This window comes from Embiotoca jacksoni, unplaced genomic scaffold, assembly GCF_022577435.1.
Source record: "Embiotoca jacksoni isolate LCO1_2020_lvr unplaced genomic scaffold, fEmbJac1.0.p SCAF_7, whole genome shotgun sequence".
Classification (NCBI taxonomy): Eukaryota; Metazoa; Chordata; class Actinopteri; family Embiotocidae; genus Embiotoca; species Embiotoca jacksoni.
Genome location: NW_027185425.1, coordinates 2,642,729 through 2,668,778, shown reverse-complemented (window position 1 = coordinate 2,668,778; position 26,050 = coordinate 2,642,729). Strand labels below are relative to the sequence as shown.

Genomic DNA, 26,050 nt, shown 5'->3' with positions numbered 1-26,050 from the left:
AGAAATACATAAACAGTTTTTAATCAGGATGCTTTGGGGGAATCTGACACTTCTTTAATGGAAAAAAATAGATTGAATTCTGAGTTTTACTTTTGCTACATAGATACACAAATTTTATAATTGCTTGCTGTTTTGTTTGCTCTATTTTGAATGATGACACAAATGCTCCACTAGTTTAATGTTGCCGTCAGTAAATACGCAACGATCCCTTTCGTCTTACTGACTTTATTTCACGTGAATCTCATGACCTCACTGGTTAAAGTTGTCCTCGGTCCCTTGGAATCCATGAGCTCATAAACAGCTTGTAACCCTGAGTGACAGACAAGGAGCCATGTGTGGCCTCACATTGTGGCTGAAGGAGAGATTTGTCAGGGTTAATTTTAACCTCAGCACATCCAAGTGTCTGACACCTGTGCTGCAAAGACAAAATGACAGTGAATGGGAACCGTTTGCATATCTCTGTCGTAGGTCAACGAGGGGTGACTTGATCACAGCGTGCCAGACTGAGTTGTGAAAATTCAAACCAGATCTTTTGTGCTGAAGGACAGACAGTCGAGTCTGAGACTCAGCTCATCTCAGTGGATCATCTTTAGATCAGTGATCACCAACCGGTTGTAGCTACAATAAACAGATTATAGAGTATGATTTGAATTAAAAAAAAAACATCCACTTATTTTTCCTTACAAACAAAATAAATATTCAAACAGGATTACAAATGCTGATTTTCGGTGACTTCCTACCAACCTGAATCGGGTGCGACACTTAAAGCCACATGTTGCCATCAAGAAAGCAAAAAGATTAGTCAAAAATAGTTTGGAGGTTTAAATAGAGTCATATTTGAAACAGATAAAAGTTTAAAATAGTCGCTAAAAAGAATTGATAACCAAACAAGAAAGTATGCACTTTAATATCAAATAAAACGTGATAACTGTCAGCACATTATACTCGGCTGCTTGTGGAATCCTTTCATATGATGTTATTTATGTCCTTTCCTGACAAACTGTCCATGTAAAAAAAACAACTAATTAATAATAAAGTACAAGTGAAGTAAAAATAGAAGTCTAGTACAGCTGTTGAGGGATGTTTTCCTCATCATCTTGTGGGATCACAAGTTCCCTGAGGTCAACAGGTGCTACATGAACCAACGGAAAGATCTGGATCAACATGGCACAGACACAAAACTTATCCAATACCACATGGCTATTTTGAATACATATTAGTTAAACTGAGATGTGGTTATTTAGAAACAACAAGTTTAACTTTGACATTAAAACTTAAAAAAATGTACTGTCAACTGTACAAAATCAAACCAGCGAAGGATTCAGATTTGATCATAGATTGTGACATTTAGGCTTAAAAAGAGCCTGAGTTGAGTATAAAAATAATGCTGTAATACAATATTTATCACTGTTAATAAACGGTAAATAGGGTTGTTATCTGGTGCACAAAAAAGAATATGTGATATCCCCACTTTTGACTGATTTTGTATTCTTTTCTGGTCTTTTTTGTTGTTGTCTCCTTGCAGTTGTTTTGCATGTAGTAGTCTTCATTCAGTATAATGTTGTTGATTTGTGTCTTGGAGGTGATTTTAAGTGTTTTTTTTGACCATTTTGTTTCTCAGCTGCAGAGAAAATAAATATAATAGAAATAGAAAATATGAACAGGCTTATATTCTATATACGGCTCAATACCTAGTAGTAAAGGGGAGCATAAACCGGGGACGTCTGAGCCTTTCCTGCAGGTTTATCTACGTCTTCAGTCCGTCCGCACGAAGTCTCGCGCGATTTGGACGTAACGTTAGCGTTCGTCGGCGTGAGCTCGGTCGTTAGCAACCGTTAAGTCTCGATGCCTTTCAAAGCTCGCATTTAGCCCGATCGACAAACGCTTCAGATGCACCCCCAGGCGAGTATTTAGCGGGGCATGACTCCGTAGTCCGATTGCGCTGCCTTTTCTGGAGGTGAGGTGCGTCTTGTTTTGTTCGCCGCGTCGGTATCGGCGGGCGCTGCCGCTGGCGAGCTAAGTTGCTAACATCCGTTGGCTTCAACACTCGGGTTCAGCGCGGCGACGAAACCAGGAAGGAGGCGGACGAGACGGGCCAGGCAGCTCCGGCCTCTCCAGGTCGCTTCAACGTTTCCTTTCAAAAAACAAACCTCGGAAAACAAGAAAAGGTAACCTTTTTTTTTTATGGTGGGAGGGAGTCAAAGTTTAGCGCCTCCTTGGCTGATTTGTGAAATATAAAAAAAAAAATAACGTGTCCGTCAAGCGCTGGTGCGTTCAGGGACACTGTCGAGGATGTAAAAAAAAAAAAAAAACAACAACCGAATTTAAAGGTTAAACCCAGTTTTATTTCAATGTTTTCTTTCGCCTTTATGCTCATTTTATATGTCAAGACGGGAGATCGATTTTTGAGTTAGGAAAAGTTGAATAAGTGCACAGATTAGTAGATTAAAGGTCCAATGTGTAAGATTTTTAAGTCCCTTGTTGTAACACGTTTGTAAAAGTGAGAGATGACAAGTCAGACACTGTACAAACTAAATCTGCTGGTAATTTGCATATTATTGCCCTCCTGTTGGTTTGTACATTTTTGGCATAACACAAGTGAGATTGTGCGGATTCAGTAGCGGACTGATTGTTTTAACCTTCAGTTTACATTCACATAAATGTATTACCATTAAGACCGTAGACGCGAGTAAATAGCCGCAGTAAAACCCTCATATCGACACCTTTTTGAATGTTTGTGTTGTAAATAGCTGCACTAAAGGGACTTTGACTGGGAGTGTATCAGAGCAAAAGCTTTTTTTTCCCCCGAGCCCCTAGTGGCCCCTAGTGGCCCGCAGTGGTATTGCAATTTAAGGTCACTTCTGATTCTTTTTTTTCCAGACCTGGACACTATTTATACACTGTGTATGTTTTCTACGTGGATTTGGGTCTGTTTGGCATACGGCGACGCAGTCTAATAACACATTTTGGCATAGATCAGGGTAAAAATACTTTATTGAATGACACCATTATCCAAACAGTCCTTCGACCTCTAACGCTGTTGCGGTCCTTTCCTGTTTCCCTACACAGTAACTGTGTTTGTTAATTTTACTTTAGCCTCAACCCCCCCCCCCCCCCCCCCCCCACACACACACACAACCAGGCCTGCCGCTTTTCTGTGTAAATCAAAACCGGTTCTGCATTGTTTACTGCACCGAAGCACTCATTATGAAATAGTTTAGGCAAACTGTTTCACTGCAAGCGAACGTTTGACGCAATCGATGTTTGCCGAGCGGACGGATCGTAAAAAAATCTCTCCTTCCTCTGCTTTCAGAGACGTCGTGCAGTGGCGAGATGGAAAAAGCTTAACTTGGTTGTGTTAGTTTTCACTTCCTTTTGTTGCCTCAATGTCAAAGGCAGAGTGGGGATCTTGGTAGCATACAGTCAGACGATGTGGTGAAACTCAACTCACTGATGCACCTCCAGTAAAATTATTATTCAGGGCATAAAGTCTGCAAGGCCTTTTCCACAGCAGAGCAGAAAGAGGGACGATGCTATGAATACAAACTCTTAATTGTTAACCGTAAAGCGCTTTTATAAGGTTGTGCACGTTGGGAGGGTGTCGGCATACTTTCGCACAGCTCTTGTCTACTAAACTCACCCCCCCCCACCTCCCCCCCATACGTAACAGCCTCCTTATTTCACGAGAGACTCGCAACTTCCCGTAGGATGACAAAGGTTTACAATGAAACGAGGGAATATAGGCAGAGAGGTGGTGTTTACCTGAATGATGAATGGTGAAAGTTATAGGTTTAGTGAAAGGGCAGTCGGGGCCTTCTGTCCCTTTGATTGTCTTAGGCGGTAGGAAAACAGTCCAGCGGCCTGCTGTAGTTTCAGACAGGCAGGGAACCTTTGTTTGGCACATAGCAACTGTCGTCCCTTCAAACGTGAAAGAAAACAAGCCCCCTTTATGCATTTAATTGGGGTCTCTGAGGCGATCCTAAAATACAATGGAAATGCCTCGGACTTAGCTGTTTAGACAGCAGACTGACGTTATTATCACCAGGGACGCTGCCTTTTGAACATCCTGGTTAGTTCCTGTTGTAGTAAAAGCGTTCTCCACGCCTTCCTGCGCTAAAGCGGCACTACCTGCTTCGGGGCTGCTGCACTGTAAGAGCCGGATGCTCAGAAATAACTGAAGCATCTCTGTGAAAAGGCAGCAGAAGAGACAAAAGCTTCTAAATTTAGGTGGGTGAAATAAAAAAAAAAAAAATGTAAAGGTGATTTAAAGGACATTTTTCCTTTCGGCAGAAAGAAGCATGTAGATAAAGAAAATCTCATTTTCTTGGTCCTGCAGTGTTGGAATAATACCAAAAAAAAAAAAAGAGAAAAACAACTTCACTGTCCAAAGGTGTCGTCAATCTCCCACCGCCTCTTGTGAAATTTTTGTTTCCTTTCGTGGTGACTCAGTAGTTGTTTTATAGTCAAGGTTACTTTACTTAAGGGAGGCAATGTTTGTTTTGTAGTTGCAATTTGATGAAAGATATCCAATGAAAAATCCTTAAAGGAAACATTTTCTTGCTGTAGTCAGTCTGAAATTCAAAGGCATGAATACTGTTGCATTGTTATTGCTACTAATCAGGACTGATTGATGATTTTGGCATCAGAATTGTACCTTTTATACTACGGCAGCTTGGATTTTTAATTCTGCAAGGCTCTGTTTACGTTAAATGATTTTATTAGCAGCAGCAGTAGAGATGACAGAAACTCTTACAAAGCATTGATTTCAGCTTCCTTTTAAGATGTCTCCAGAATGCATTTCAAATTGTAATCACATTTTCTAAAAGTCTTAAATATGGTCTCTCACCTGCTGTTTTTTCTTTTGCCACTCATCAAACCACAACTCAAACATCGACAGGCTTTACATTTTACTGATAAACAATGTTCAGCATAATTGCCTGAAAAACAAACAATAAAAGTGATATATATCTTTTTTTTTTTTTTAAGTGGTTTATCCATCTATCTATCTACTGGTCATCTGGAATCAGTAATTGTTTTTATGTACAGCTGGAAATGCGATATAATTACAAAAAAATAGTACTTTGTTTTGTCGGCACCGTCTGCAGCAATCACGAGACTCATTTTTTGTTTGTTGTAAAATATGTACGGGTGACCTCAGGAATCAGAATCGGATCCCGTCGCCGGTCTGTTGTCGTTACAAGGTCTCTGGGTAGTCGAAGTGCGTGTGATGTTGAGCCAGCCGCTCACTCCTCCTCAGCAGCAGCCCGAACATGTTGTGCGTTGTGCCGCTCCGTGTGTCATGTTGCTGCCGGCTCCTGTGCACATGTTTACGTGCCGTCCCAGCTGTCCGCCGGAGCCTTTAATCCGGCCCGTTGGCCCTCGGTTCTTCATCTCAACATTGCTTTTGATTCATTCTCCTCTTGACAGTTCAAGGCCACGCGGGGCTTTAAGGTCTCGATGGCGGACGACAAGGTGCCATTAACGCTGTGCAGCCTCCGCCTGTCAGCGGGTCCAGGAAGCGTTTAGGTGCACACTCCTGATTAATGTGGGGGGATTTGCTGGAATTCCTTTTCACGTTAAAGCAACATTATAATCCTCGGCGCTTGTTTCGATCCTTCAGTGAACGGTTAGAAGGCAAATTCTTTGTTCAGCTTTAATATTTGGCAGCAACTTTTCTTCTTGTGTTTTTAAGGAAGAGAGTGTTTATACCGGCCTGAGCGCAAAGATGTCAAAGGCTCCGGATTCTCCCGCTCGGTCCCGCTCCAGATCAAGGTCCAGGTCCAGATCCAGGTCCTACACCAGATCTCGCTCCAGAAGCCACTCCCGCTCAAGATCCAGAAAACGTCGCTACAGGTAAATCCTTTTGCTTTCTGTATTTTGATGCCACTCAGAAACGACTTTTCCGTTTGTGCTAAATTTATTGAGAATGATGGATATTTGATTACGTTATAAAAAAAACAACAACAACAACCTTCAATGTAGCTGTGTAATATAACGGACTATTTTCTAATTTAAAAAAAAAAAAAAAAATGGTTTGTTTTTCTGTTTTGGTTAAAATCACGTGTGGAAATCAATACTTGTGGTCATAGATTTTGAAATGTACAGGTCAAAGTTTTTGTCTTCATCAGTCTGAAAATGTGTACAAGCTAAGTGTGCCTCAGTACAAATATCCACCGGCTCTGTGCAAAGCACCAAGGAAATGGCAGTTTTATATTGCAGTCGTTATTTGCTTCATCGTGCCACCATGTCTCCTCAATGATGAAGCGTTCCCGTGAAGAGCCGAGCAGTTTCCCTGAATCACTTTTTATACCGACGGATTCATCTCAGCCTAAAGCACGTCTTTAATCAGTGCTCGGGCATAATGTGCGGAAACCGTCTGCATGTGTATAGTTTGTATTTAGTCTCTTTTAAGGTTTGATATAGCAATATATGGTGTGTATTTGTGTTACGTTCAGCTGTTCTTGTTGCCTCGTTTTACGATGCTCTTCCCAACTCATTCGAGTTTTGTTCCTGATTTGCGCAACTCTTCACGTGGGGCGGGAATACTTACTGATTTGCGTCAGCTCACCTTTAACTCTGGTTAAAGACTCTCCAGAATGTCTTTCCCACCCGGACAGCTTCACTGTTGTCGGTTTGTGTCGGAAGCTCGAGGGTTAAACGCTTTAACAAACAGCGAGTGGTTGGATTGGCTTGTTTTTCCCTCCGTGTCAATGATTTGTCAAAGCGGCAAATGGAGGTGGAGAGCGGCTCACTCTTGGCCTCTCTTGTATCTTCCTCCCCCTTTACTGCCTCCTCCCTCTGTGGATTAGAGCTTATTGCGTCCCGGTCTGCTTGTGGGAACGAGTGTCTTTTCCATGTAATGCAGCTCAGTCCAGGACTGCTCTCTTCCAATGAAAAGGCGTAAGGGGTAAGCAAAAGAAACAACACTCGACAGGTTTCCTTTAATGCATTTTGTCACGCGTTGGCAAGCAATGTTTTTGTAAAGGATTATCTGTTTTGTGCGAGTTCAATGTTTTATTCGTAAAGTCCTCAGTTAAAACATTTTTTTTTAATGAATCTTGATTTTTGAATTTCTGTGTAATTTTAAAGAAGAGCCCACTTGAGTTGTTCTCACTTGTTTTTAATGCAACCGCTGACTGATGTTGACTCAGGAATGTGTTGAAAGGTCAGTGTGTGCGGAGTAAAGCTTCACTCGGTGTGATCTGTAATGTTTACAAACTACGTACAGATCATTTCAGTCAGGATGAGCCGGCGGTGCTCGGCGTAGGTGCTTTCCTGTTGCATCCTGTTGAATTGATACGCATCCAGCCAGCCGTAGGTCTATTGTCAGAGCTGCCCAAAATAGGGCCTGTGGACCGCCAAAGGCCATTGTGCGCCCCCACTGGGTTCCCCCACCCCCAGCGAAGAATGTTTTGTCTGTGATTACGTCCTTAAAGGTAACAACAATGTAAGACCAGAATTTGCTTTTGGCTCCATCTGCTGGTCAGACAACTGAACTATTACTGCTGTGTTACAGTTTTAATCACGTGATTATAATGTGGGGCTGCAGATAGGTACTGTAATTTTCTGTTCATTTTATTTGTTTTATTTATAGATTTATTCATTTATTTTTTTGGGGCTGTGACGTAAAAACGATTTAGAAAATTTACTTTGTAATGAAGTCAAATTGCTTAATTTTTCCAAGCAACGGCCCGAAACTAGAATATATAGGATTTCCTCATATAGAAGACAAAGAAGACCAGAAAATATTTTACATTAGAACAGTTGGATCGTCTGAGAATTTAGTTCCAAATAAGGAACAATTAGTCGACTATTAAAGTTATATGTTTTCTGACATTAGTTTATTTACTGAATCTGGTACTTAGTTTCAGCTCTAATATAATAAATAACAACAACAAAAAAAACCCTGATTAATAAATCAAAATAAAATCCTGTGGTTGATTTCTATTTGTGGATTTTCCTTATTTTAATTTAAGGTTAAATTCTGGGAATAACTCATCCTTATTTCATTGTCACATGGATGTGTTAGTAGAAAGACTCACAGCCTTTACTGAGAATTCGACAATCCACTTTATGATTTAATCCACATGATGCCTCCTCCATGTTGGGTTAGGTCGCAGCCAAACGGTAAGAAAAGTGGAGCTTGAAGGTTCACGCTCGACCATCGGAGACACATTGTCCTACTTGGTTGTTTCCGAGGCTTTCTACCGCATCTCGTTGTCTTCCTCAGCAGGTGGATTTTCTCGGGTGTCATGTAGCAGTTTTTGTTGTTAAAACGTGACCGAAGTATAGTATTTTGGTCATGTGGTTTGACAGATGTTGTATTTTTTTTTTTTTACTATTTGGTCCGGTGTTCCTGGTGTTGCACTCGGCCTCTTGTCCTACGTCGACCGAGTGTTACCGCCAAGCAAAGTTGCTTAGCGACCGAGTCACTTCCCGTAACGTCCATGCCTCACCACATCTTCTTCCATGTTCGTCCTGTCTTTTCCTTTTCCTCTCCTCTCCAGTTCGAGGTCTCGTTCCCGCTCACGGTCCCACTCTCCGTCCTACAGAAACTATCCTTCTCGGGACTATCAGAACAACAGAGGAGGGTTCAGAGGCTACAACCGAGGCTACCGGAGGCCCTTCCACTACCGGGGCAGAAACCGAGGTTATTACCAACGCGGGCATTACCAGAACAGAGGCGGAGGCGGGGGCTACGGCTATAAGTCCAATTGGCAGGGTGGCGGTGGCGGTGGTGGGGGGGGGTGGTGGTGGTGGAGGAGGAGGTGGTGGGGGTGGGGGTGGAGGAGCAGGAGGCTGGCACGATCGCCACCATGACCAGGACCACCACTCACACAGCCCCAGGAGGGGGCGCTCACGCTCCCGCACACCCAAGAAGCGCTCGGGCAGCCGGAGCCGCTCCCGCTACTCCGAGCGCTCGTCCTCGGGACGATCTCGACACACCAGCTTCTCCTCTCGGTCCCGGTCCTCGTCCCCGCGCCATCGCAGCAGCAAAGGCAAGCACGCCTCCAAGGATGCTAAAGAAAAGGTAGCAGAAGTCAGAGACGAGAAGTCGGGTCAGGCAGCAGACGGCAGCGCCATCGAGAAGGTGTCCGGAGGCAAGTGGATTGATTATGACGCGAGCCCCAAACGAGCCACCCCAGACAGTAAGAAAGAAGACGCTCCCTCCGGTTCTGACAGCCAAGGGCCCAGCAGCGGCGGCGGCCCTCTGTGGAAAACCATCGGCAGCGCGTCGTCCCCTCCAACAAAGAGCCCCACGAAGTCTGGACAAACGGCCTCGTTCAGCGGCTTCGGGTTCTTCTCAAAGGAAGATGTCAAAGCTGGAGATAAGGCCGGGATCTCTGCAGCCTTCAAAAAGTATGTCCAATACTTTTCTTTTGTTCTAGATAACGAAATGTTTTCCATTGTATTTAATTATCCTAACAAACTATGAACGTTATTTGTCTTTCAAATATGTTTAGCCTTTTTCAAAGATCCTTGGAAGAAAGCAGGTTAAAAAGGAATGAAACATAAGACTCCTGATTTTAAGTGCATTGAAAATGCTGTTGTCCTTTTCCACTTACTTATGACAGTGGTGGTTACGTGAGTATAAGCATTGAAATGTGAGTCCTGGTCTGTACTGTTTGCACTGGGGATGGGCTTGTTTATTTGTTTGGTTTTTGAAAAACATAGTAAATTAAAATCCTTAGCCGACCTGTAAATGTCAAAATGTTTGGAGTTTATAGTTTTTACTGCTCTTAGTCTCCAGGACTTTTTTTTGTTTGTTTGTTTTTCTTCAAAATAAATTGATTTGGGAAATAAAATTGGCAGAATTTTAGGTTGATGAGCCATCGTGTTAAAATGATAATAATCACCTAAATATTTGTCATTTTCATGTAAATGATCATATCCAAGTATTTCTCTACATGCACATTTTATGGTCTGTTCAGTAACTTGAAGTTAATGCAGACTGTAATTCTCTGCATGTCTTTTTCTTGCATAATAACGTGGGTCAATCTAAATTGCAGTTATTTTTTTTTAAATTTTTATTTAAAAGCAACATATTTTGCACCTTTCAGGGTCTTTCAGTTTGAGATTATTTTGTACTTGTGTTTTTTTTTTGTTTTTTGTTTTTTTTTTCCTCCCTCTTGCATTATTCATCTGAAGTATCGTCTTTTAAAATAAGCACATTGGTACCGTACGTGGCGCTGCAGGTGCTAAAGCTCACTTTGATTCTCTGTTTCAGGTTCTTGGCTGAGAATAAAAGCAAAAAGCAGGCAGCTGAAAAGGAGAACGGTCGCGATAAGGAGCAGATGAGCGCAGATCGAGAGCTCGAGAAAGGCAGCAAGTCAGGGGAGCTCTTCAACATCTCGTCCTCTTCTTTTGGCGACTCCAAGGAAGACAAGACTCTGCCTTTCTTTGACGCAGGAGAAGAGGAGTTCCTCAAGTCGCACGGGCTGAAGGAGAGGGACACGGAGGAGGACGGCGACGTCAAGCCCGCCCTCACCGCTCGGGACATTTTCGGGAAATGGGACGACGAGCCGACCTATCCGACGTCCTATCCGTCCGTCAAGGAGAAAAGCCGGCGAGACGTTGAAGAGGCGGAGCCGACGGCCGACGCGGAGGAGGACGTGTACCGAAGCCGCAAACACGGCTCCAAGAAAGAGGAGAAGTCCAAGAAGAAAGAGAAGAAGGAGAAGGAGAAGGAGAAGGCCAGAAGGAGTCCGTCCCCCGGCCGCCCCCCGATTTTCCCCGGAGCTTTTCCGCCTCGTGAACAGTCGCCTGCCGCTCGTCTGTCCGCGTCCAGGGAAGAGTTTGAGCTCAAAATCGGCTCTATTGACGAAATGCCCAGGTACGTGCGGTCATTCACATCACGTACACCGCGATGCTACACCATCGGCTCGAAAAGAAGACAAACCTCTATTTTCCAACAGCTGATTTATGCACAAAGATTTTCTGAAGCTGGAAAACACTTTCGGGTTCATTTAACAGCTCCTCATCCTTCATAGCGGCCACGATGAGTTTCTGAGGCTCTTCCTGCGTCCCAGAGCGACACATTTATTTATGTAAGGTTTATTTGTGTTTAGCAACAACCGATGCCACATACTGCAGCTTTTACAGCCGCGGCTCAAGGATATATGAATACATTAAAGCACAAAACACAGAAATGAAATGAAAAAAATCATACGACGCAGCGCCGGACACGAACGCAACACCACGTGTATATGAAATGATACAAGCAGCAAACCAGAAAATGTCCCAACTATTTGTTAAAACTTTGTAAAGACTTCTAGGGCTGAATGATCAGCTGCCTCAGTAACACTCAAGGTGACGAACGACCCGTAATGCAACACACTGATGCAGCCAGTACTCGCTTCAAATCAACAAGAGTATCTGATGATGTGAACATGTAAACGTGTATTCCTTAAACACAATTTCTAACAAATATCTATTCGGCCCAGTACAGTTATGCTTTTTATTTTTTTTTTTTTGCCTTAATCAGCGTGCTTCACTTCTTCTGTCCTCTCAGCTCTTCTCTGTCTAAAGATCGCCTCATGTCTCGAGATCTGCTGAACCCCTCGAAGAAAGATCCGGAGTTTCGCTCCATTTTCCAGCACATTCAGTCGGCGCAGCTCCGTCGCAGCCCGTCTGAGCTGTTCGCTCAGCACATAGTGTCCATCGTGCACTACATCAAAGGTACAGTGTGACCGGTGCCGCTCGCGTCCCGCCTCTCTGCCGACGGTAACCGCGCAGGAGTCTGGGACGGTCGACGAGCTCCTCCCGATTCATCGCTCGCGCGTTCCTTAGTTGCCGCAGCCGCCGTCAACTGTGCGCGTGGAATAAGACCTTTCTGTTCTCTTGTCTGCAGCTCAACACTTCCACTCCTCAGACATGACTTTGAGTGAGCGGTTTGCCATGTACCAAAGAAAAGCTGCCGAGGCAGAAATGATGAAGCCAAGGAAGAGCCCAGAAATCCACAGGTATCCTCGAGCGCTCCGGTCATTCGCGAACGAACGCATTCAACAAAAAGAAGTTCCACTCTTGCAGTCTCTTTTACAGCATGTGGTTGACCTGAGGGCTTTTCCTCCTCTCTTTAGGAGAATCGATGTTTCCCCCAGTGCCTTTAAGAGGCACTCTCACCTGTTTGAGGATATGGAGGAGACGAGCTACAAGGTGACGAGCCCTTTTGAAATTTGACGTGTTTGGAACAAGCAAATCTGAGATAATCCAAAGCAGCAGTGTTCAGCTTTGTGCTTTTCTTTCAAAGGATGCATATTTCTAAATCAAAAGAGCCCAATTGTGTTTTGTAAGTGCCAAGCAAGTCCCCCCCCAGCCTATGAGATATGGTTATTGATTGGGTATGTACGAACCCAAGCAAAGGCTTAAAGGAAGTGAATTAAGATCCAGAGTCCAAGCCTCTCAAGGGACGCTTATCAGTGCCTTTACCTTGTAAGTATTTTTCCTGAAAAGAAAAAAAAATCTGAACAAAGTCAGTTTATTTTAGTGAGCAACATGCATGCTGCTGGTTTCCACAAAATATCAATGTTTTGTAGTATTGTTTATTTGCTACACATAGTTTTTAACTGCACTATTGATCATAGTAATGTAATGAATGTTTTGTCTTGACCACTAGAGGGAGCACAGTGCTCGTATAAGTTGTTGAATCTTCATTTGTACTGTAGATAAGCATATATTATCAGGTAATGTTGTGTAGTGTCATTTATTATATGGGAATATGTGCGCTTGATTGCTTCATTCAAAAATTAGCCATCGGTCTCGCCGCCGGCTGCTTTAGTGGTTAACGAGAAACATGTCTCTGCAGGACCCAAGTAAAAAGTTCAAAGGCGACGTGATGGATCTTCGCCTGGATATTGAAAGGCGTAAGAGGTTTGCTGGGAAGGAGCGCGACTACAAGCGTGAAGGGGGGAGGAGCCCCGGAGGCTCCAGAGGACCGAGCAGAGAGAGGTCCTCTGAGAAATCTGGGAAACACCACAAGAAATCCAAGTACGTCCCCGACTGTCACCGAGTGAACATTAACACCAACGTCACAGCCCGCACGTTGTACCTTCACGCCGTTCCCACAAGCGTTTGGCTCTTCATGACGCGCATCCTGTTTTGTTTTTGTTTTTGTTTTGTTTTTTTTGTTCTTCCTCACAGGAAGGGTAAGAAGAAGCGGGAGCGCTCTCCGTCCTCCTCTTCCTCCTCGTCCTCTCCATCCCCTTTTCCTCCGCCTTTCAGAGGCAAAGAGTACATGGGGGAGGGGATGGAGCAATCGGAGGAGGCCTTCAACCACTCGCGCTACCCTCCGCGGGACTACAGCGGCCCCGGGGACAGGGGCCCTCGAGAATACGAGGGCCACAACACGGAAAGAGGAAGAGGCCGTGGATTTGTAAGTTCCCGTCTGCGCTTTCCTTCGTCTCTGCTGCTGTTTTTTTGTTTTGTTTTTTGTTTGTTTGTTTTTTTTGTTTTTTTTTTGTCTTTTCACTGAGGTACTGACATCTCATCTTCTTGCGATTCTCTGTCCTAACGGCATCACAGTAGACTACGCTTCTCTGCTCTGTTCCTTCCTCCTAATGCTAAGGAACATAATGTGGATGATGATGATGATGATGATGATGATAATGATGATGACACTCTATCATACATATTCCATGCACTACCTGGTTTTTATTAAGGTAATGTAGCACCAGTCAGTGGAAACTCACCTCATCACTAAACTAATGCTTGATTTCCATCAGTATGGCCTTTTTTTTGTGTGTGTGTGTGTGTGTGTGTGTGTGTGTGTGTGTGTGTGTGTGTGTGTGTGTGTGTGTGTTTCTTGTTGCCATCGTTCCTGGGTCCACGTGAGTGTGGACCCAGTTCTAAAACCAATCGTCCATCTTGTTGTAGAAAATGCGTTTTGTCTCCTGACTGCGCGTTTTGAGTGCACCTGTTGTTTTCGGTCTCAGTTCCCCAGAGTCCGAGGAAGAGGTTGGAACAGGGGAAATTATCCAGGCAACAACAGCAATGGAAACCCCGCCAATATGAATCCCCAAGCGCGCCCTCCGGAGGAGGAGTGGGACCCCGAGTACACTCCCAAGAGCAGGAAGTACTACCTGGTGAGTCTCTGCACTCGCCAACTGACTCGCCGGCATGTTCAGACATTTAAGGTGAAGACGTTTAGGACGCGTCACGGTAAAATATCAAAATCCCGATGGAGTCGATGGCGGTTGGATTTCCATGTAGCTGCTTCGACTCGCGGTCCCGGTGGCTCGCTGTCACACCCTCAGACAGCCAGCGGTTTTTTTTTTTTAAATTTATTAATCGCGTCCGCTGTATCAACTGATTGTTTTGATTGATCGTTAATTCACGGACACTTCTATAGACCTAAAATATACAGTGATGGGGGGGGGGGGGGGGAAATCCAGAAGCTTCAACTACACTGGTTTCCTTCTATTCATTATATTATCAAATCACCTCATTAATTCTCTGACAAACTGCTAAACCCAGTTAACACGCGTAAATATTCCACACGCTTTTCCAGTAACCACAATTTGATAATTCTTCAACCTTAAAGGAATTGTTTTTTTTTTTGTTTTTTTTTAATCTTTTCAGAGACCCATCAGAACGGAAGAAACTGCACCTGTAAGAAATACATTGACATTCATTTTTTTTTTTTTTATCTCTGCTCCACGTCTTGATTCTGTTGATTCTTGTGTTCGAGAATGATGATGTTTATGTTACTGCTTAGCGAGATGTTTGCTCCTACGAGGGCGGATCGCCAAGTTCAGAGTTCAGTTCCTGTCCAGCGCAAACAATGCGCAGGGAGCAAAGAGAAGATGAACTCTTTATGGAGGAAGCCATCCAAGTTTTAGCGCCTGAGTCGCACATGTTTTCTATCCGGAGGCGATGAGGACCCCAAAAAAAAAAAAAAAAAAAGACTGAAAAGACGTTTTAGTTTAAACTCTCATGAACCCAGTTTTTCAAAAATAAGACCAGCTGACACCAGAAGTAGGCGGTAAAACGCTGAAGGGAAGTTTAATCTCATTTATTAAAAAGTAAGCAAAGAGCGTTTAACCAGAGTAGAAGCCGCTCAGCAAAATACTTCTTACTTAACCACCAGCAAAAAAAAAAATAATATCAAGACATTTTAAGTCAGTCCAGGTTTTTGGCACTTGACCCTTCATTTTTAATTTCCCCTTTCTTTCTTCACATTTTCCTGCACTGGACCAGCATGTGTGAAACCATGCTGCCGTGCAAAGGACTTCTGATTTTTCACGCTGCCGTCTCGAGTCGTGCGTGTCTTCTGAACGTGATGTATTTCTGCGCGTTTTCAGCATGACGATCGCGACGGAGAGAAAACCTGGATCGACAACCGGGGCCGGGGCCGGGGCTCCTTCCCGGCGCGCCGCGGACGCTTCGTGTACCGGAAGGGCAGCCCGAAGTGGACCCACGACATGTACCAGGGAGGCGAAGAGGGGGAGCTGGGAGAGGACAACATAGAGGTAGACCACAAGGACACCAAGGGCGCCGGCGACGCCTCCGCCCTGAAGCAGTAACGCTTCCCGCTCCGCCGCCTCCGCGTCGAGTCCGAGCGTGTCGCACAGAAGTCGACGACGGGGCGTCCCCCCCCCCCCTCCCCCAGTTTCCTCCCCTCCACTTCATCTCATCCTTTTAACAGTGAAAGTGAAGAAAGTAGCGTAACTGGTTTGAATGAAAGGGCAGCGCGGTTACTGTGAGTGTAGTTAATATAACGGTGAGGTTTTTTTGGGGTTTTTTTTGTTTGCGTCTTTTTTTTTTTTTTTTAAGGAGGGAAATTACCGAGGCAACAAAGATTCAGATGTTCATTTTGACTGCAAACACCACAAAAATTAAGAAAAGCATTTGTGCCTTAGAAAATGATGATAATAATAATAATAATAATAATAATATTACAGTCACGTATATTTCTGTATCTGTCGGAAAGGACCGCCTCGGCTGTGAGAGGTTCGTCAGTCACGTGTTTCTTCGTGCGGAGCCGTGGTCCATCTTTTGATGTTACTGCATGAAACCCTCGATTCGTACCTCGCTCCGCGGGACCAATCAGCAGGCGGCGCGCGGCTCGTGACGTACAAACCTGAAAGTTACTGCTGGATGTTTGATGTTTCTGTTATCTCAGCATTTTCATACAGTGCCACTTCACCTGTGTCTCTCATTAGGAAGCGAACACATGTTTGTGTGTGTGCGTGTGTGTGTGCGTGTGCGTGCGTGTGTGTGTGCGTGTGTATTGTCATTGATTTTTCGGTTTAAAAGCAGAGCAGATGGTAAAAAAAAAAAGTAAATACTAATTGGCACCCAGAATCCCCTGATTTGACCCCATGCAAGTTTTCTGCTTCTGTCATGTTAATTGAGGTAAGTGGCTACCTTTGTCTCGATTTTTAATGAATAAAGCGAATAGTTATGACAAAAGTGTAGATTTATGACATTAAATTATTGTAATCCTGCCGTTTTAAATTTTGTCAGAGAACCTGAATTAAAAAAAAAAAATTAAAAAAAAAAAGTTAACAGAGACCTAAAAATTTGTGGGAAAAAAAAACCAAAACATTTTGTGAAAGGCAAAAACTAAAACTGTATTTTCAAGAGGAGAAGAAATGAACTAGCAGAACTAGTTTTGTGAATCTGACTGCTGCTTCGTCCCACTTTTGACTCTGTACATACTGCATGTACGAAACAGGACTGTAGGACTGTTTGGTTGGTTGTTGGTTTTTTTTGTTTAATCTGAAGCTGAAAACTTTTTTACTGTTCTCAACAGCTTTGAAGTACTTGTCTTTTAATTTTCAATAAATTTTTCTTTGATTCAGGCCATTTCTGTGAATGTCATTTTTCAAGATCTTTAAATTTCTGCAGAGATTTCTAAAGACCCCACTGCCATATGTAATAATAATAATAGTAATTACAATATAACAACACAACTCGACTTAAAATAAATAAAATATGTAGCAGCAATGCTTCTCTGGGCCTTTAAAATGATGGTAAGTCTGTTGATTTTTTTTTTTTTTAAAGCCTAAAATTTGTTTTAAATACCTGTTTTAATGTCCTAAAGTCTCAGATGGCATCTTTTAGATAGTTTGTTTATTTTGTTCATGTACCATCAGTCCAAAAATACTCAGTTTACTGTCACATAACAAGAAGAAAAGCGTAATATTTTCCCCTTTGAGAAGCAGAGATCGGAACATATTTGGACACTTTTGCTTAAAAAATAACCTCAATGATTTTTCTATCGATCGATTTAAACGACGCCCTTAATGTTGACAGGAAGCTTTCATAACGAATCACATATTTATTCCCTTCAGTTGTAGCTTTACTTTGTCTTCTGTGAAAGTAACTTAAAGACGTGGCATCTGTCACTATTTTCGGACATCTTATGAATCGCTTTTGTTGATTTCATTTAGAAAATAAACAACTAATTGATTAACAAACTGCTTCATAGTTCATGTTTGTAATCAATTCTCACAAAATAAGAAAAAGCACCCAGCTGGTGTGATGACGTCTCTAGTATGTTCTGCGGAGGGGCGTCGGGGGTGAAGGATGTTGTTTTTTTTCTCGTTCAGGCGACTGAATGAACAGAATGAGCACAAATCATCAGGTCATGAGTCACATTTTGTCACAATGGAGCGCCGTTTTCATCCGAATCCCAAAACAATCTCCCAATTCAGTGAGCGCCACTTAAAACACGACACTTAACGGACACCGGACACGCAAGCTCTCCAGTCGTAACATAATCGGCCCTTTCATGAGGGAGCTTCGGCCAGCAGGGGGGGAAAAAAAAAAATAGCCCCGTCTCCTGGGGACGCCGCTGGGATCCGCTCGGGGAAGCTGCTGCGCATTGGTAATATCTACAGTACGGCGGAGGTGAAAGGCTCTTTCATACCCTCAAACAGACACGTCTTCACCGTAGGGCGAGCAGTGTCGGGGACGAAAACCGGGACGGATCGAGTGTGGTGGGAATTGTGGGAAGGGAAACGCAGGAAGTGACGGGGGTCAGAGACGCGAAACCTGGGAAAAAAACAAAACTGGAGGGGTTTCTGTGGGAAGTTGACTCCTACGCCAAGATCAGCCCGCCGTGAAACTGCAGTTAAGACGCGAATCTTTCTTTCAGTTCATCAATTCGCGTGCTGGTATTCTTCCCATGCGGTGTAACGGTGCTCCCAAAGGTTTTGGACGGTTTAGTTGGTAAATCTGAAGGGTTGTGAGTTGAGCAGTTTTTTTTTTTTTTTTACCCGTAACTGATTGGGTAAATCTTTTCTTTTTCTTTTTTTTCTTCTGAACCTGCCATATTTCTAAGTAATGTTTCCTTTGTGGGCCTGCGGGCCAAACCAGCTGCAGTCGGATCCACCGGATGGAGGATATTGATATAAACCTGCCGTCGGCTGAATATTTCTGTCCACATTTTCCTCTCTTTCTATTCTCGAGTTCAAGTGAACGGCATGTTTTCACGTCAACTGTTTGGTCCACATTTAACACGCAAGTAACGATGAGTAAGAGTCGCGTAGTTGGTTTTTTTTTTTAAGAAAGCGGTTTAACTTTGAATTATTCACACTAAGGTTGAATACAGACAAAGCCAAATCTCTCCTATAACACAATTATGGTGACCCAAAGGGTTCAATATCAAATCAATTAAAAAAAAAATCACATGAAAAAAATAGACAAATTATGATCTATTGTATAACTGAAACTGTTTCTAAGTTTATTGAATAATTTGTATTCTATCTTGGTAATGGCATTTTATTTTTCAGTTTCTTTTTTATTTAATTGTGAATTTTAAAACTGAGGCTGTTTTATGTCAAAATGCCACTTTTCATATAAACTTTTCATCAATCGAAACCTTGTGAAAATATGCTGGACAAAAGAACATTTCTCAGCTCATTTAAAAAAAAAAAAATTCACAAATATATTACAATATATATATTTATTTTTTTTTGGTCTATATTTATTCTTGTGATGATTTCATTATATTTGTATTATTTCAGGGTAAATTCAAAAGTTATTCATATTTGGTTGAAGGTTGAGCAGTCAGACTTTGATTTCATCCTTTTATACAATCAAAGTTCCGTTATGATATAAAGGTTTAAATTGGGGGAATCACAATTACACAATTAATGAATCGTTGTTTTTGTTTTTGTTTTTGCCGTCGCCCTCGTCACCCCAACAATTTCCATCCAATCACATATTTAAACATCGACGTCTTTGTGTCTCCGCAGGAATAAAAAGGTGAAACGTGTTAATGTCCGACGCACGCTGGATGTCTCTTTAAGGCCCGGTCAAAGTGTCTTTGTTAGTGGTAATGCACTCGTCCAATCGTCCCCGTCCCCGTGGCCAGGATGTCCGGCTGCCCGTTCCTCCAGATCTCCCTGACGATTCGCTCCCTCTCCTCCAGACGCCTCGCCTTCTCCAGCTCCTCGGCGGACGCGAACACGTTCACGCTCCTCAGCGTGCCGTTGGACTGCCGGTCACTCGGGGGTCCCGCTGTCACCTTCGGGACCTGCGCCTCCACCCCGTCCCCCTCTGCAACGCTCTCCTCGTCCTCCTCGTCCTCCTCCTCCTCCTCTTCCTCACTCGACTCCTTGAGCTGTCTCCTCTCGGGGGACGGAGGAGGTCTGGAGCGGCGGCGCGTCCTGCAGGCGATGCCGGCCACCAGGAGGCACAGCGCCATGAACAGCCCGAAACAGACGCCCATCATGAAGTAGAGGGCGAAGCTCTCTGGGTTCGCTGCGTCGGCACACAAACGGGTACATTTACTAAAATACTAGAAATATCGCACTTTTTTTTTTTTTAATTTATTTTTTTTACATCCGCAGCTACTTTTAGATTAAGATTTGGACCTAAAAAAAAACAATTAACTCATCAAATATTTTTCAACATTAAACCAGCGGCATCCGAAATTTTTTGGGGGGTTTTGAGACCTTTTACAAAAACAATCCGGTTGGAGTCCTTCTGAATGTTTACAAGCGCTTAGCAGAGACGTTTCTCCTTTAAACTTCTCCCATGGAGTCATTTTATGAAACATTAAAGGCACAAAGAGAAAAAAAAATATCCAATATTTCCCAACAAAAGCAGCAACTTGAGAGAAATCCAAAGTGAACATAATCTTGAGCTTCTTTGGACCCTATAGATTTATCTTATGTCCCTCTGAAGGGGCCCGAACCCTATGTTAGGAACCGCTGAAATGAAGTAGCTGATCACATATTAGTATTCATAATCTAATAATGCCACGTTATATATAATAAACAGTGACAGGAGAGTACATTTTTTTCACAGGAGAACAAAAGCCAGAAAAACTTATAAAACTGTCAGTTCAGCGTTTTATTTTGCTACCGTGCGTCTTTTTCCTTTTCTTTTTTTATTCCTTTAGTGACTCCTATTACATGAAAAGAACTCGATGTGTCGGACTATTTCTAAGTCATGATGCTATTTTTTTTTTTTATACATGTTGACATGTAGATGGAACAAACCTTTGGACATATCCAAAGATTTTCTGTTCCCAGTTTTTCTGCTAATGGTTTTCTTCGAGCCATTAGTGCGCCATCCAACTTCACTTCCAGCTCTGTTGATGTTTTCTTTTCTTTTTTTTCCCTCTTAATAGCTTTTCGAGGCTTTTAAAAGATAAAGCTACGCAGCATTTGTGAATACAAGATAGAGAAAAGTTTTAAAAAAAACAAACAAACTGATGTTTTAGTCGCACAGATTTTTGTTTTTGTATTTCTCACTTCCCACTCTGGTAAACTTCCTGTGGTCTTGGGGGAAAAAAAAAAAAATAATAATAATAATGAAGCCCCTTAAGGGAGTCCCCGGCCTCATGTTGGGAAACCGCGGTTATAGACACGCTGAGGCTTTACCTTTGATGTGAGCGTAGGTCGCCATGCTGTTACTCAGCAGCTCCATGTCTCTTTTAACAGGCTCCATCCTGGTTTTTACTTTACGGGTTTCAAACGTCTCTCATCTCCTTTTGCACCTTTGGAGATCCTGTCAGAAAAAAACAAAACAAAACAAAACAACACCCGAGTTACTTGATGCATCTGGAGAATGGAGGTCGGAGGTCAGGGGACGAGGACATTGTGTTCCTCGTGAGTGTTTTACAGTCGGGCCGGAGATGGGGACGGCAACACGAGGCCCTCTTGGACTGACGGGGATGTTTATATTTATCACATCAATGCCGTGACGCGGCTCCTTTTCCGGCTTCAAGTCGCCGTTTACACAGCATTTGAAAGTCTTGAGGGAGCTTTCGGGTGTACGGCGAGCAAGTAACGTTCCCGGGAACATCTCGGGGAGAACAAAGGGAACAAAATCACCGGGGGTACATTGAATTAGCACTTACATTTAAAAAGTCACAGTTATGATTCACTGTGAGTACGAAGTATGTTCATTTTCTCGGTGGCGACGCTAAATGCAAAAACAGTCACAGTCGCGATGCCGACACATAACTCCTATTACAGCTGAGTACGTTTAAATATTGGACAGTTTATTTCAATTTAAAGGAATTAAAATCCCGAGGGGGTCGTAAGTGTTCAAAACTTCACGGTAATCCATGTGTCCCGTCCGTGCAGGACCGCGCACACACACACACACACATTATCGGTTTTGTTTGCCAGGAGGTCACCGAAGATCTCGTCCCGTAAGAACCGCAAATGTCTTCACACCAAATTTGATCCCGATCCGCCGGATCTTTTCCAGATGAATGAAAAACTTTGACCTGCTGGTTGTGTTGCAGGAAAAGTCAAAGGAAATCCTGAATTGTCTTTTCCAAACTCGATCCACCCCCCCCCCCCCCACACCTCACCCCACCCCCCTCCTCCCTCCCTCCCCAACAACAACAATGTGCGTGGGAGCTGAACGTTTTCCTTTTCTGCTGCGATCCCTCCGGGGACGACCGAACCATGCCCGGCTCCGATCGCTGCCGTCGGGGGCTCGAGCCACGGTCCCACCCTGATCGTTATCCCGGTGACTCTTGGCAGACCCCGCGCGCTCTCAGGGGCTTTCTCTTTCTTTTCTTTTTTTTTTTAAATTTTATTTTAAATTTGCTTAAAGGCAAATTACAGCTGTAGTGGAGGTGGGAGGGGGGTTTCACTGACTCATGGGAGGCGGCGAACCAAGCGCGACTCCGTCTCCACCCTCAATTTGCTGCCCCCAGACCTCAACAACGTAAGTGGGCAATTTATTTTTCAAGTCAAACGATGTTATTTTGAGCTGATTTGAGACTTTTCATGCCCACCGACGAGACTGATTATCAGAAACCGTTAAGCATTCGTCACTCCGCAGAGATCTGAGTCGGTTCTCCGTTTAATCCGTAAAGGAATAATTTAAACGTTTTGTGAAATATTTTGTTTTCTTGGATGTCGCATACAAACCTAAAAACCGTAGTTAGTTTAGATTATCGTAAAGAGCTAAAAGCCGTAGTTAGTTTAGATTATCGTAGCTAGTTTAGATTATCGTAAAGAGCTAAAAGCCATAGTTAGTTTAGATTATCGTAAAGAGCTAAAAGCCGTAGTTAGTTTAGATTATCGTAGCTAGTTTAGATTATCGTAAAGAGCTAAAAGCCGTAGTTAGTTTAGATTATCGTAAAGAGCTAAAAGCCGTAGTTAGTTTAGATTATCGTAGCTAGTTTAGATTATCGTAAAGAGCTAAAAGCCATAGTTAGTTTAGATTATCGTAAAGAGCTAAAAGCCGTAGTTAGTTTAGATTATCGTAGCTAGTTTAGATTATCGTAAAGAGCTAAAAGCCGTAGTTAGTTTAGATTATCGTAAAGAGCTAAAAGCCGTAGTTAGTTTAGATTATCGTAGCTAGTTTAGATTATCGTAAAGAGCTAAAAGCCATAGTTAGTTTAGATTATCGTAAAGAGCTAAAAGCCGTAGTTAGTTTAGATTATCGTAAAGAGCTAAAAGCCGTAGTTAGTTTAGATTATCGTAAAGAGCTAAAAACCGTAGTTAGTTTAGATTAACGTAAAGAGCTAAAAGCCGTAGTTAGTTTAGATTATCGTAAAGAGCTAAAAGCCGTAGTTAGTTTAGATTATCGTAGCTAGTTTAGATTATCGTAAGGAGCTAAAAGCCGTAGTTAGTTTAGATTATCGTAGCTAGTTTAGATTAGCGTAAGGAGCTGAAAGCCGTAGTTAGTTTAGATTAACGTAAGGAGCTAAAAGTCGTAGTTAGTTTAGATTCACGTAGCTAGTTTAGATTAACGTAAAGAGCTAAAAGCCGTAGTTAGTTTAGATTCGCGTAAAGAGCTAAAAACCGTAGTTAGTTTAGATTAACGTAAGGAGTTAAAAGCCGTAGTTAGTTTAGATTCGCGTAAAGAGCTAAAAACCGTAGTTAGTTTAGATTAACGTAAGGAGCTAAAAGCCGTAGTTAGTTTAGATTAACGTAAAGAGCTAAAAGCCGTAGTTAGCTTAGATTATTGTAAAGAGCTGAAAGCCGTAGTTAGTTTAGATTAACGTAAGGAGCTAAAAACCTAAATTAGCGTAAAGACTCGAGGATTAGCACAAAAAGTTAGCTTCGGATAAAAACTCGAAACTTAGATTAGTATAAAGACTTAAAACTTAGATTAGTATGACTAGAAATTTAAATTAGCATCAACGCTCGACAGTTTTAAAAAAAATCCTGAAACTTGAGTTCCCGTAAAGACTCAAAATGTCGGTGAGCAGTAAAGACTCAAAAGTTGAGCTTTAAGTCAGTAAACAAAAACAAAAATCAAACAAAGTCAAAACGGGGGTGGGATATAAACTTGAAACTTATAGGCGAACATAAAGACAAGAAAAGCTGTCTTTGTTACCAAGTTGTAACAAAGTTGTATTTTTTTTTTTTTTTTTTTGCCACAACACTGAAGTAATTTTCTTCATCTTTCTAAGACCGATTATCAAATGTTTAACTGCAGAATCACTTGTGCAGCTCGTCCACAAATGTTCCCATGTTATTTTAAGAGAGTTTCCTTTTCAGACAGAGTTAATTGACGCACTCTCTTCCTCTGTTTCCTCAGAGTGAAGCCATATATATAGATATATATATATATATATTTTTTTTTTTTTACACAAAGCTCCACTTTGTGGTGAAGTTTGCCCGAAACTGGAAGCACAACACAAATACCAGAGGGGGACAAATGTCCGTTTTATGCGGCCGCAGTCTCGGGCAGACAGATTTAACACCTAACATTTCCAGACGAGTCCAATAACTTCTCCACTGAGCTGAAAAAAAAAAAAAAAAGAAGCCCGGCAGCTGTAGCTGTTTATGTGAACCCCATAAAAATGCACTCCCGCTAAACCCTCACCACATTTCCTGCTTAGATAACCCTGTTTAAGTCAAAAGATGAAACCTGAAACGGCTGAGAAACAGGCCTTGTTATTTTACAGTAGTCAACTGTGCTGCCAACAAATGTCAACAACACTGAAGTTGAGAGAAAAAGGAAAAAAAAAAAAATACATGAGAGAATATTCAAAGTGATAATGATTTAGTCACTCCTGCTCTTATAAAGACTTTTTTTATTTTATAGTTTGAGGTCGTGTAAAGAAAGTCCAGACTCTACTAATAAACTAGTTTTCTGTCTGACAGCTGAGTGAGAGTTTTGTGTTTGGCTGTAGATATCTTGAGGTCTTCATGATGATCTGTAAGCTCGGACTTTACATGCAAATGAAGTCATGAATCAGATCATCACTCACCTCGGTGCTGGATGAAAGCTGCACGGCGTCACAGGACACTTAAGTTTCCCCTGGGAAAAACAAAAGAATATACAGCTCCGGGTTTGGACCCGATCTGTCATCCGACACTCGGATAGGATCCCATCTCTCGCACAAGAAGAAGAAGGAGCAGCTCGGCGTCGGTGACAAGCAGGACTGGAGGGTGAGCGGCTCTCCACCGAGGTCCACTCCCTCTCATCCCGCGGAGGGAGGAGGACCGGCCGGGAGTGGTCCAGACTCCTGTGTTGAAGGAAGTGTTTCCTGTTCCTGAGTAAGTGAAACTCTCGCATGTACCACTGGCATGTGATTTCAAAATAAAAATAAAAGTTTAAAAAAAGAATGCCTCTTTTTCTTTCTTTTTTAATTTTTTTTTTTTATTGGAGCTATTCTGCAGGTATAAACCACACAGCTGACCAGAGGGAGGTGATCTCTCTCTCTCTCTCTCTCTCTCTCTCTCTCTCCCTCGACACTGAGGTCTGTTCACTGTTGAATCTGGAGGGTGGGACAGGAAATAGCTCGTCGGCTGCCATGGGCACCGGGCCGCGGTGCTGCGGGGGCTCGAGGATTAATTGAGCTCTTTGTATTTTAATCTCAACCTGGAGAGGAGTTAAAAAAAAAAAAAAAAAAAAGCTCAGCAGTGAAGTCCGTGGAGAAGATCAGCAGGTGCTAAATACACTGCTGGGAAGTTTATTAAGTACATTTACTCCGATACTTCAGTATTTATAGGACTTTATGCTGTAATTTATACCTCTACACTCCACCACGTTGCAGAGAAGTATTGTACTCGTACGTCACTACATTTATCTGACAGCTATAGTTCCTTTTCAGATTAAAATATGACGTTTTCACTTTATTTTTTTTTTTTTAACTCTGCCTGTAGTCTGGTGATAAACAGATTTTAATCTCAACAAGACTTTAACCTCTTGGAAAATGAAATAACTGAGCTGGAGCTAATTAAAGCCATTAATCAATTGATTGTTTCACTTTGTAATTTCTTTTTTTTTTTAAATGAGGATTAAAATCATTAAAAGGAAAGGCAGCAATGAAATGTTTGAATAGCTGCCAGCTGATTTAACCATTTCAGCTCTACCTGCATCCAACTGGTCATTAGTTTAATCTGTAAAGAAGCATCGTACCTTTTGAGCTCTTTGTTGTCGTCTTCAATGTTTTGTTTTGTAAAGTATCCAGTAACTTAATAAATGTACAGTAGTGGAGTAAAAAGTCAAATATTCTCCTCTGAAATGTAGTGAGGACATTTTTCTACAGTCCATTTTTCTTTTAAATCATATTTACTGCAACTACAACGACAAAAGCAGGACTTTAATTGGAGAGCGTTTACTGTTTAATTCGTCATTTCACATGGATTAAAGGATCTGACTAAACTTTCTG

General features: G+C 42.5%; 2 protein-coding genes across 2 annotated transcripts; one reads left to right on the top strand and one right to left on the bottom strand.

Annotated features, from left to right (window-relative positions):
- The first annotated feature begins 1,972 nt into the window (after positions 1–1,972).
- Positions 1,973–16,802, top strand: thrap3b (thyroid hormone receptor associated protein 3b). The gene is given in 13 exon segments (XM_069177131.1): positions 1,973–2,168; positions 5,693–5,853; positions 8,508–8,745; positions 8,747–9,360; positions 10,229–10,834; positions 11,513–11,679; positions 11,852–11,963; positions 12,081–12,156; positions 12,806–12,987; positions 13,141–13,372; positions 13,932–14,081; positions 14,578–14,607; positions 15,300–16,802. Coding segments are annotated over 12 exon segments (2,757 nt in total). The 5' UTR covers positions 1,973–2,168; positions 5,693–5,725; the 3' UTR covers positions 15,522–16,802.
- Positions 16,569–25,097, bottom strand: eva1bb (eva-1 homolog Bb (C. elegans)). The gene is made up of 3 exons (XM_069177132.1): positions 24,644–25,097; positions 20,838–20,964; positions 16,569–19,710 (listed from the first exon to the last, which is right to left on the bottom strand). Exons 2-3 carry the CDS (start codon positions 20,902–20,904, stop codon positions 19,277–19,279), a joined length of 501 nt encoding a protein of 166 aa, XP_069033233.1. The 5' UTR covers positions 20,905–20,964; positions 24,644–25,097; the 3' UTR covers positions 16,569–19,276.
- Between the last annotated feature and the right edge of the window lie 953 nt (positions 25,098–26,050).